General features: G+C 39.9%; 1 protein-coding gene across 2 annotated transcripts in view; it reads right to left on the reverse strand.

Annotated features, from left to right (window-relative positions):
* Nucleotides 1-9,566, reverse strand: part of KIFAP3 (kinesin-associated protein 3) — a 66,228-nt gene extending 56,662 nt beyond the window's left edge. Inside the window, exons 1-10 of one of the 2 annotated variants that reach the window (XM_010136559.1) lie at nucleotides 9,433-9,566; nucleotides 8,088-8,242; nucleotides 7,586-7,591; nucleotides 6,875-6,930; nucleotides 6,243-6,384; nucleotides 4,628-4,727; nucleotides 3,748-3,872; nucleotides 3,187-3,285; nucleotides 2,313-2,491; nucleotides 1-57 (exon numbers count right to left, since the gene is read on the reverse strand). In XM_010136559.1, coding sequence (XP_010134861.1) covers nucleotides 1-57; nucleotides 2,313-2,491; nucleotides 3,187-3,285; nucleotides 3,748-3,872; nucleotides 4,628-4,727; nucleotides 6,243-6,384; nucleotides 6,875-6,930; nucleotides 7,586-7,591; nucleotides 8,088-8,242; nucleotides 9,433-9,476 — 963 coding nt within the window. In that variant the 5' untranslated portion in view covers nucleotides 9,477-9,566. The remainder of the gene's footprint in view (nucleotides 58-2,312; nucleotides 2,492-3,186; nucleotides 3,286-3,747; nucleotides 3,873-4,627; nucleotides 4,728-6,242; nucleotides 6,385-6,874; nucleotides 6,931-7,585; nucleotides 7,592-8,087; nucleotides 8,243-9,432) is intronic. The other variant, XM_010136557.1, reaches the window with a different exon arrangement.
* Between the last annotated feature and the right edge of the window lie 1,027 nt (nucleotides 9,567-10,593).

Here is a 10,593-nt window from a genome sequence, read left to right on the forward strand (position 1 = left end):
GTCTTCGTGTTCGCAGGGTACCACTTTCACAAGTTTCTCAACAATATCCACTTCAACCTGTATAGCAAGAAAAAGAAAATTCTTTTTCCAAAGAATTTGGAAATTCATCGTCTTCAACATTAAAGCCCTCTCACTGCGTTATATATTCACACGCACCCTTGTGCAAATCTATATCCAATTTGTACCCATAATAGTGACTGCCAATGTATTTTCATCTGAAGCCGCTCTGATTATGGCTTTGTGGTTGAAGTCTTCTAGATTGTGTTTCTGGGTAACGTTGATTAAAATAGTTTTTGAACCAAACAGCTCAGATGTCTTGGAAATATTCCTCGCAGTTGGAATACTGTAAGAATGTGGTCAGGACATCACATGCAAGACTAGATTGGGGGAGAATTTATTTAAACTTAAACACAAGCAACCCTGGAGCAACTGACATTAGACTCAAAGAGATCCCCAACCAGGAAGACAGAAAATTGGCATTCACAAAGAATTTGAGACCTTTCATTATGAATTTCAAATGCACCCCTAAACAGAACTTTGCATGTGCACTCAGAAGAGGCATGCCGTCCCGTACGTTAATTTAATAAAAGCATGAAAGACATCTTGAAACATGTATCACTTTCAAATTAAAAAGCGGAATCCAGGAACTGAGAAGTGGTATCAGTTCCTGGGATCATGTTCACTTTACCAACCAGAAAAGACATCCGAGCATTGCCTGGCAAGACTTCAGAAAGTTATCATCATCTTTTAAGCAATGTTTCTCTGCTTTTATTTGTCATAATCTTTGAAATGCATTCATTTTTTGTTTCCCAGAACCTTCTTTGGCCAGGAGGCAGCACATTGAATTACTCTGCCTTCTTCAAACTTCTACATGTATGTAACCAGCTTCCAGTTATAAATACACACAGAAGGAATACCAAGAAAAGAAACTACAGCTCTCTCCACATGGCATAGTGTAACCAAACAACTGAGTTGATACCTTTGATCAAAATCAATCACATAGCAAGAACTCCCACTCCACTGCTTTGAATTTAATATGGCACTTGAATACCAAAGGAAAAAAATGTGCTATAAATATATGTGGATTATTCAGTTTTGCTTAGAATCAGGTGTTGCACAACTAATCTTGGCTCGTTTTGCCTTTGACGTTTTTGTGTTGCTGCCTGACACAGATATTAGAACACCTTCTCCTTCACTGGTAACTTTCCTTAACAATACTGTGAAGAAACAAGTATCATCTTTATCATTAGCAAGAAATGCTCGTACAGACAGCTAACCTGAAGCATACAAACCTTTACAAAAGCCTTTTCAAAACTGTTAAAACACTCTGCAATAAAACAAATTAGACAATTTTGTTTCATTTGTCCTTCCACTAAATCAAATGGAATGCAGCAAGTGTGCCGACAAGTCAGTGGGCTGGAGAGCTAATCCTTACTTTCCTAATGAAGTCCTTCAAGGCACCGCACAAGCACAGCTAAATCGATGACCAATCACCTAATAAACAGCCTACACTCCCCCCAAAATGCACGCTTGGTGTCTGACTTTTGTTAAGAAATAGGATACCCATATATAAATAAAGGAGATACCTCCTGCCTGCAGTGTCCAGTGCATATGCACATGAATGGCGGTTCCAGTAACGAAGATGCCATTAATTTTCTATTGCATTCATACAGACCTTTACATCTCACAGTCTAAGCGTAACGTTAATCTCAGATTACCTCTTGGATAAGGAAAATTTATAATTTTCATTTAACAAACTGGCATAAAGACACAGAAGAGAAGGCATGTATCTAACTAAAAGCCACTGAGATCAGTGAAGGAGATAACTTGGCTAGAGCTTAAAGAATGCTAAGCTAGAGCTTAAAAAGAATGTTACAGTTTCAGAAGTTTGAGACTTCACCTAAAAAAGGCTTATGAAGAATAACGCTGCCTCCAGGTCTTAGGAGCTACTGGCAGCAGGAAGGAACAGCTGTGAGGTGCCTTTGAAGACAAAGCTGACCTGGGAAATAAGAAAACTAAGTCTAGCCAACTGCAGAAGGATAACTACCTCTCTTTCCAAGACAATACATGGCAGCCACAATAATATGTTGTCAAGAGTCTAGTTTGGGATACGGGCATTTCCAGAAGTGGGTGTATGACAAGACTTTCAGGTGCTGACTTCAAAATGTGGAATTTCATGTATCATATTTTGAGATAGCTTCACTGTTTGGTATGCCACTGGGGACAGAGAAGCCACCTTCTTCCCTTCAACCACACAGAGTTTTCAAAGTCCACACCTTTCCAGCATTGCAGTAGAGTGCTATGAGCCTTACCATATCATTTTTGTTCTCCATAAAAATGCTGAGTTTCTTCAGGAAAGATACAACCAGGATAAGCAGCTCAAAATTATCACGGTCCAGTGCTTTCACTAACATATGGACGATGTTCTTGTTTCTCATCTTCAGCTCAGTGCGAGTATCCTCAGCAAGATTCAGGAGCAGGTAAAGTGCAACTAAGTCAAATACAAATCATACCAACAGATCAAAGACAACAGAACTAAACAAGTCTCTGTATACACAGTAAGTGCGTAACACAAGACTTTCAGAAGCATTCCACTCCCTTCCCCATGCATTTCAAAGGGAAATGGACCATAAATGGTTTTCAGCCCTGTTTAGAAAACTAAGATTAATTCTAATAGTGGTGTTGCAAAAAACCGAAGAACCATGTTCACTAAAAGCTTTTTATATTTTTTTTCTTTCAATTCCAATGGGAACCGTTAAAAAGCCCTTCCCAGGAAAGCTTTGCCACTCAGTTCATTTCAATTGAACATTAAGTATATTTTAGTACTAAAACTGAGATAGAGTGAGAGCTATTCAACTTGAGTCAGACACACTGGCTAAGTTTAAAAAAAAAAACAAATCAAACATACAAAATCAAAATAACCAACTATTCCCAAACCAATATGACAAGCAAAGAAAAGTTTCAGTGGATCACTCGAGCTGTTTTTCCTTCGAGACTGACAGATGACTTTAAAACACTGTTAGCACACTGTCAAACAACCTGATTAAGCATTCAGCTTTTTCCTGTTCTTTGTCAATGCTCTTCCATATTCATCCACAAGCTCCAAACGTTTAAGACACCCTTGTTATAAAAAACACCTGATAGAACCCTCTACCCACATAGTGATTTGCTACTTGGATGTGGTACCTCTGAGAAGCTGTTCCTGCTTGACAACCAGCCCTTGATATTTCTTGTAAGTTTTCTCATAGTCCTTTTTCAGGGTTTGATTTTCAGGATCTTCATCAAGTAAATTGCAGAAGTTAAGGAGTTCAGATAAGTTATACAGTCCAGATGACTGTTGTCCTAAAAGGTGTAATTCAATCACTGGTAAAAACCAAGGTATCTGTGGAATAGCCAGAGTAAAGACACTACCTCAGCAACAGCTTGCTGCACCTGTAATATGCAGCATCATTTTTCTCACTCCTCCTAGTTCTAAACGTATTATATCCTAATAGTCAGCAAAAATGTTCCTACGATATATTGCTGATAAAACAAACCATTTATTTTCCTTGAGTTGTTTTAGTAACTTAGCTTAATCTCTTCAGCAGCCCAAACTTCTCACTCTTGGTCTTTTTCATACCTGCAATTGTATGGTGCACTTTCTACTGCTTTCACAGAAGTTACTATACGCTCATCTCCTGTAACTCAACAACAGCTAATAAGACAAGTCACAAGCCTTCAAGCTGCCCCAGCATATCAAAAGGATATCAGCTTTCTTCTTTTTAGAAAGTTCTTCCTGCCAAAGCTCATGTCTCTTCAGTTCATGGTCTATGATATTCATACACAGAGCTCCAATTTTGTAGTGTGTGATCATTCCATGAAACTGAGAAAAACTACATTGAAGAAAAAACACCTGTGAGGAAAAAAATAAATGCAAACAACCCCAAATCTGTTTTGACAGCTATGGTAGCAATGTCCCAACACCACGACACATGAAATCTTAAAGGTATTTACTCCTCTGTGCACCATTATAATGCTCTTCTATTGGAAAATTATTTCAAAACACAAAAAGTTCCTGAAAACAGGAATATTTTTTCCAAACTTGTAGAAGGACAAGCAGCACATTGTTGTTCCAGGTCAAAATAAAAAACATATTCTGATTTTCATATATAAAAGAATGTTTTCATAGCAGCCCCACTTCTTGTAAGTGCTTCAGAGGATCCTCTACTCACCAGAAATAGAAGGGAGGTTTAAAAACTAGCTGTGATGCAAATTCCATTTGAATAATTTCTAGGCAGGGTTTACTGAAACACCGGCCTATCAAAAGACTGTGAGACCAAGCACTCGCTTTGGTTTTTAATACCATTTCTTCCCTGTAGGAATGCTGAGGGAGAAAGGTGGCAGCTCAACTCATAAGCTACGGGTCAGAATCCTTACTACTTTCTTCCCGCTTTTCTAATATACACCACCTCACCTGGAGTGTTCTTTTTGTGCCTCAATTTTGTCATTTAGAACAAGCGTGTTTCTGCCTCAGCAGATTTTTATCCTGTTTCAGTGAGGCCTTGTAGTGCAGTGCAGAAAACAAATGAAAAGCCACTAAGCAGGGAGAAGTTCCTTGTGTCCCTAGACACAGGGACACTGCACTCACCTTGAAAAGCAGAAGAAAATATAAATTATATTGGTAGCAAGTTCCACGCTTTGTTTCCAGTCTTCCCTCAGCACTCTAGCCAACGCACTCAGGGCAGTTTCTGAAGTGAAACAAGACTTAGATGAACATCAGCATTTCACCTCCCTCCTTCTGTCCTGTAAGACTCAGTTTGAAATACACCTTGTTTTACAGCTGTCCACTTTCTAATGGAAGATTTTCAGAGGCATCTCACTTTAAGATTTAACACTGCTCACAAGTTCTGTTTGGAAACAGTACTAAAATAGAGAACACCCTGGGTGGTCATACACTCACAGACCCTAAGAAGAGGTGACGTGCAAGGAAGCTGCAACCACACACCAAGGTCACCTTAAAACTACGACTAACCTTAAGATCTTGTGGCCTCTGCCAGCTGTATGTTCTGTGGCTCCTACCTAGAACACCACCACGTTCACTTCAAAATTCCCTTTAAATTCTTCCTTGACAACTATTGCTTTTCATCCACTTCTATTTTGTTTTTCTTTCTGTAGCAACTGCGTTTTATTTCATAATTTTGTTTATATTTCTTGTTGTCTGTCTTCAGCTTACTTCTTGTCTTTGAATCACTGATCTTTTCCATTCACTTTCCCCTACCAAGTGCCTCTTCACATACACCATGTTACACGACCAGGGTGAGAAAAGTAGCAATCGGTAACTTCACGCACTAGAATATTTGCAACGACTTATGGGGACAAACCATTACTGGGCTTTGTACTCCGCTCTTTGGGTAGAGTACACACTGAAGCCATCATTTACTTGAGGAACGTGGGGGTTTAAGGGCTCAGTAAAAGAGACAAAGGAGGCAAGGAAAAAAATTTACTAAATTAACAAGACATGAATCTACCACCACTTTGAAGGTCTGGTTTGCATTGCCCTTATCTTTTATCTGACACTTTTGCAGAGAATAAAGTCCTTTTTCTGCACCAGAAGAGAGAGGGTAATGGGAAATGAGAACATGTATACCCATACCCATACATATTTACAAACACACACCATTGCACAGTGAAGTAGCTCTCAAAATGCACATGGCACAGCACATCTGTGTCCAGTTGCAGACACAAAAAGACAGCAATGTGAATGTTTCACGCATTCTGATAAGATTCTGAAATGGATCCATAAGCAAAAAGACTATGGTGTGCTAATAAAGTACCTGGGTGATGCAGCCACATTCAATTTATTAATCCCCTTGGAAACTGGACACCTATACCTACGTCAGCCCGCAAATTCAAATGCTATTTTCAAAGCAAGTTTCCTGATCTTTAGGATGTGGGTCTACATTCTCCAGCAGCAATGCCAACTAAATGTAACTTATTATCAAAATAACTAGGGTGAGAAAAACCAGCTGAAGCCTGTTGAGGCCAGGAAGATTTCCATGTTAGGCCCACCCAAGAACAGCCTAAGTAGTATCCATTTGTAGAGAGACCCAGCTGAGCTTTGACAGCCAGCTTATTATGCACTGAGACGCAAAGCCTAGCAAACTAGAGAAATTCCCGAACTAAAGGGGAACTACTTTTCCCCTGAAAGCACCACAAATAGATAGACACAACATTAAGAGAGGTTTCCATTGGATTTTAGTTACCATTGATAAGCAGTTCTTCCAAATTATCAGGATTCCTGGCCAGCTGCAGGATGAGGGCAGAGCCACGCACCTTGTCAGGAATGTCCTCATACAGTAACTCAATGTACTCATCCATGTCATTGATGTTGGCAACTTCATCGATCTGAAAGCAGTGATAAGCAGGGTTTTACAGAGAAAGAGGGATGTCAATTCAACACATTCGATTCACGCAATCAATCACAAGACAAGCAAGTGGCTTTGAGTCAAGATCTTAGGGGAAAAATAAAATACAAGGGAACAAAAAAAAAAAATCAACACATCCAGAATCACTGCCAGTGAACACCAGGAAATCTGAGCAGATTTAATTACAAAAAACAAAAGATGCACAAACATGACTCCCTGTGTCCTGTCCGATGTTCCAGACTTGCTGTCCTGCTGCGTGCTATAGTTGGAGGGGGAAGTGTACAAGTCAAATATTTTACCCTTTATGGAGATGATTTTTATTCCATTGTGCAGTATTTCCAAACCAAGGTCTTTGTTTAAAAAACAAGAAAAAAACTCCAGAATTCAGCATTTCCTCTTCCCTCCTCCCTTATATAACTGCTTACTTAAGGAAATGGGTTCTGCATTTCTCTTCTAACACCAATATTTACCTCCATTCCTTCAAACGGGGGTGGATCTTTTGGCTTACTGGCTTTCTCTTTCTTTTCTATAAAGAAAAGGACATGGGTACAGTTAAGTTATGCATATTCACAGACAAAAAATATACCCAGTGTTCTCAGAGTAACCCTGGTTAAATCAAGGGCAAAGCCCTTCTGTGTCCAGCTGACCTGTCAGGCTAACACAGGTGTGTCAGGTTTCTCAAGCTGAACAGCCCACAGGGAACAACATAAACTCTCAGATGCCTTTTGACTTCTCAGTCTACATGACCAATTACAGCCCCATCAGCCAGGGAGACAGAGGGTAATAAACCTTCGTGCAAGCCCAAAGTGACAAAACTTCCTCAGGGAGATTTCTTAGCAGCTTTGATTCTGCTTGTGCACCGTGGCGAAGCAGCCCTTTGCACCTACACCCAAAGCAATTACAATTAAAGCATATAAATAACCTAAATCTTCATTTTAAACTCACTTCATTAAGAATCCTGCTTGAGAACAAAGCTTACCATTTTGTCATTGCAGAAGCCTTGCTAACCACAAGGTAATGCAGGATCAGATGTTAAACATGAAATTGTTTCCCAAGCAGGCAATTTAAGATGAATTTAAGACAGAAACAGGACCACAGAAATGCCTTGGCATCAGAGCAGAGAATTACTGTCCTCAGTAACTTGTTCTCCAGGAACTTAAGAGGAGAGAAATACACTGAGCTGTCTGCTACACTGTACCAAAGCTTGTCAGACTCCGAAACTCCTCACCCCAGCTTTACAGACAGCGCAAATTCAGCCTAGAAACATTATCTAGCCTTGCAACAAGTGATGACAGAGATCTTCCTAGGAAGACCCTCATAGCGTCTTTTGATATCACTGAAGTGTAGATGCAATATGAAGATGCTGCACCAGATAGCGGAACCTGTACCTCTCAAGTCATGCTAAAGCACAAGGAAGCCACTAAGAAGCATTACTACTAAGTTTAACTAACAAAAAAAAAAACCAAAACAACTTTGGCTGTTAAAGAGATAATTCCCCCCAATCTCGTTCCAAGATAGTAATTTTTTCCAAGTGTAATTTAACTACGCATTTTCCCCACTCCATCATCTCCACAGAACTCATACATCAAGCAAGGTAGGATCTCAGCTAGAAAAACCTCCCACAGTAGTTGTGCGATGCTGAAACACCCCAGACCCAAGCTACTTAGTTCCTGTGTTCTTTACCTTTTCCCGCTGAGGCATCTCTGCGGTTCTGCAGGTAGTACAACAGCTGTTCTACTTCTGTAAGTTTCGAGGGGTGAATAAGCTTGCATTCTTCAACCACCTTTCGAGCCAGGGAAGCAATATCCGTATTTGCATTAAGACTTTTTAGTCGAATGCTGCAACACAGACAGGTCTCTTTTCAGTGTTTACATTTTTGTATTATCAGTCCTTCCATTTATGTTTACACAGTTACGAATTTCTTGAAGCAGAAACGATCCTGATACCCTCAAAGCCCATACCATGGTTACAATGGTCATGACAAAGCAGGGGCTCTCTATAATTCCAAATGCCAAGTAACTGTCAAACAGATTTGACAGAGCATAACTGTCCATCAGCTGACAAGCAGCAATGCTAAATGCAGCTGTATGAACAGATCTCTTGTAACCATCTTAAACACAGCAGCCATTCTTTATTTGCAATATATCCAAAGAAAACGCTCAGAACTGCAAAGTAATAACACATACGCACAAAATTCTGAGAAACAGAATATAGCTGAGGAACAGCTCTGGGTGTTGAGTACACAGGAAGGTTCTGCAGATACAGTGTGAGGAGTCTCCCATAGCTCTGGCAGACCTGCCGCCACACCCATAAGCAACCAGCAGTAAGAAATCTCTGTGGGGATTACCAATAGGATGGATTATAAAAGGAATTCCACCACAGTGCAAATGAAAGTTATGCAGATTCATCTGAAAACAGATGAACTCTCCTGATATCTTCAAAAAATTGAGATAATTGAAGGATTCTCTTTTTCTTCCTCAATTCTTCTTGCATGCATTCACACAGGTTCGAGCCACTTCAGCTCCAATTTTCAAAAAAGAACTTGTTGTAGAGACAAAACAAATCTAGGAAAGGTCCAGACTTCCAGTTTGGAAACTCAAGCTATAATAGTTCTCTGGGCTTTCGCAACAGGGAATGTTTTAATGCTCTTAAAAGAAAAATACCAGACAAAACTAAAATGCAGATACCGTAGTGCAATTACTTGCTCTAACATTAACCACCATTTGAATCAGAACCAATCACTTCATTTTCCTCTACCTCAAGTTCCCATCACATAAAATGGGAATAATCACTTTTCTTTACAAAACACCCTAAAGTATATGGATTAAAAGTAGTTTACAGCGTGTGGTTTAGATGTTAATTTTCCTAGGAACACGTTACTTCCCGTCTTCTAAACCCTCCATTACTCTAGCAGTAAGTTTTGTAAAGACTAGAACGTATTATTTCTTACAGGCTGTTGATGCTTTGATTTGTTGAAATTATGACTCTGAAGAACAGAAAACGCTATCACAACTTGCTATGATCTTACATTTTCTGACATTCCTTGCGCTCCCCCAACATGGGGTCTCCCATCTCTCCCAGAATTGTTGCTTCCACTTCATAGTGGACGATGAGGGCTTTTTCAGATGGATGCACATCTATGTTGCCTCCTTTTATCTTCCTGCCATGAGAAAAAAAAAATACTGATTAATAAACCTACCAGAACATAGATCGGTAACAATGACCTGTGTCCTGTTCTGTTCAGACCCTAAGTCCAAGCACTGCCCTCCTTCCACACTATGTTTAATTCCACATGGTTGTACCAAAGCTTAGTGCTACTGGCATGTTCTTGACTATTACCTCTAACACACAGAGAAACACCAAGCCATTGGTGAAGCCTTAGTCACATAAGTCAAGTAAGAAAGAAACAGGATAAATCTTTGATTTCAAAATCTCCCAGCTCTCTTAAGCAACTTCAATGAGGGAAAAGTATGCATTTCACAGAGAAGGTGAGAAATCTTCTGCTAATGTCGTCAACCTAGTGCGGTCATTTACAAATGGAAATTTTTCCTCAAGGACTCTTGGCGAAATCTTAACAGTTAAAAATCTACCAAGAATGAATTATGAATTATTTGAATTTCAAATTAACTATTCCTTCCTGAAGCACAAACCTCTTTGCCGCTGCTCTTTCACCTCATTTTGTCTGTGCCAGGCTCAGGAGATTACCAGATCGACAGCTACTATCAACAGGTATAAATGAAGCACATCTACCCGCTTTACTACAGCTACAGATATTTTGGAAAAGCATTCTCCAGGAAAATACTCTGGGTCTGTCCTGGCCGAAAGGGCCCGTCCTGCTCTCTCTTCCTTTGTGCCAGCAATTGTGTCCACACAGAGGTACGTGGGCAATGGATGACAGGTCATGAAGATACACCTCATTGTTTACAGGTGATGGTAAAACCACATCTGGAGATTACAGTTACACATTTCTGTCTTTGGTAGTAAAGCTGACACTTGCCCCTTTTCCCCTTGGTACTGCCAATAAAGTACGTAGAGTCACAGCATAAACCGGGCTACTAAAACATTGCAGATTAAAAACAACTCCCTAATGTGGGGTTGGGTTCTGGTCTGTTGGTGGGTTTATTTGTTTTCTTTAGGATTTTTTTTTTTTTAGACCAATCCTGTCAAACGGATTTCCAGTTGGCTTCCA

Source organism: Buceros rhinoceros, unplaced genomic scaffold, assembly GCF_000710305.1.
Source record: "Buceros rhinoceros silvestris isolate BGI_N320 unplaced genomic scaffold, ASM71030v1 scaffold23345, whole genome shotgun sequence".
Taxonomy (NCBI): domain Eukaryota; kingdom Metazoa; phylum Chordata; class Aves; order Bucerotiformes; family Bucerotidae; genus Buceros; species Buceros rhinoceros.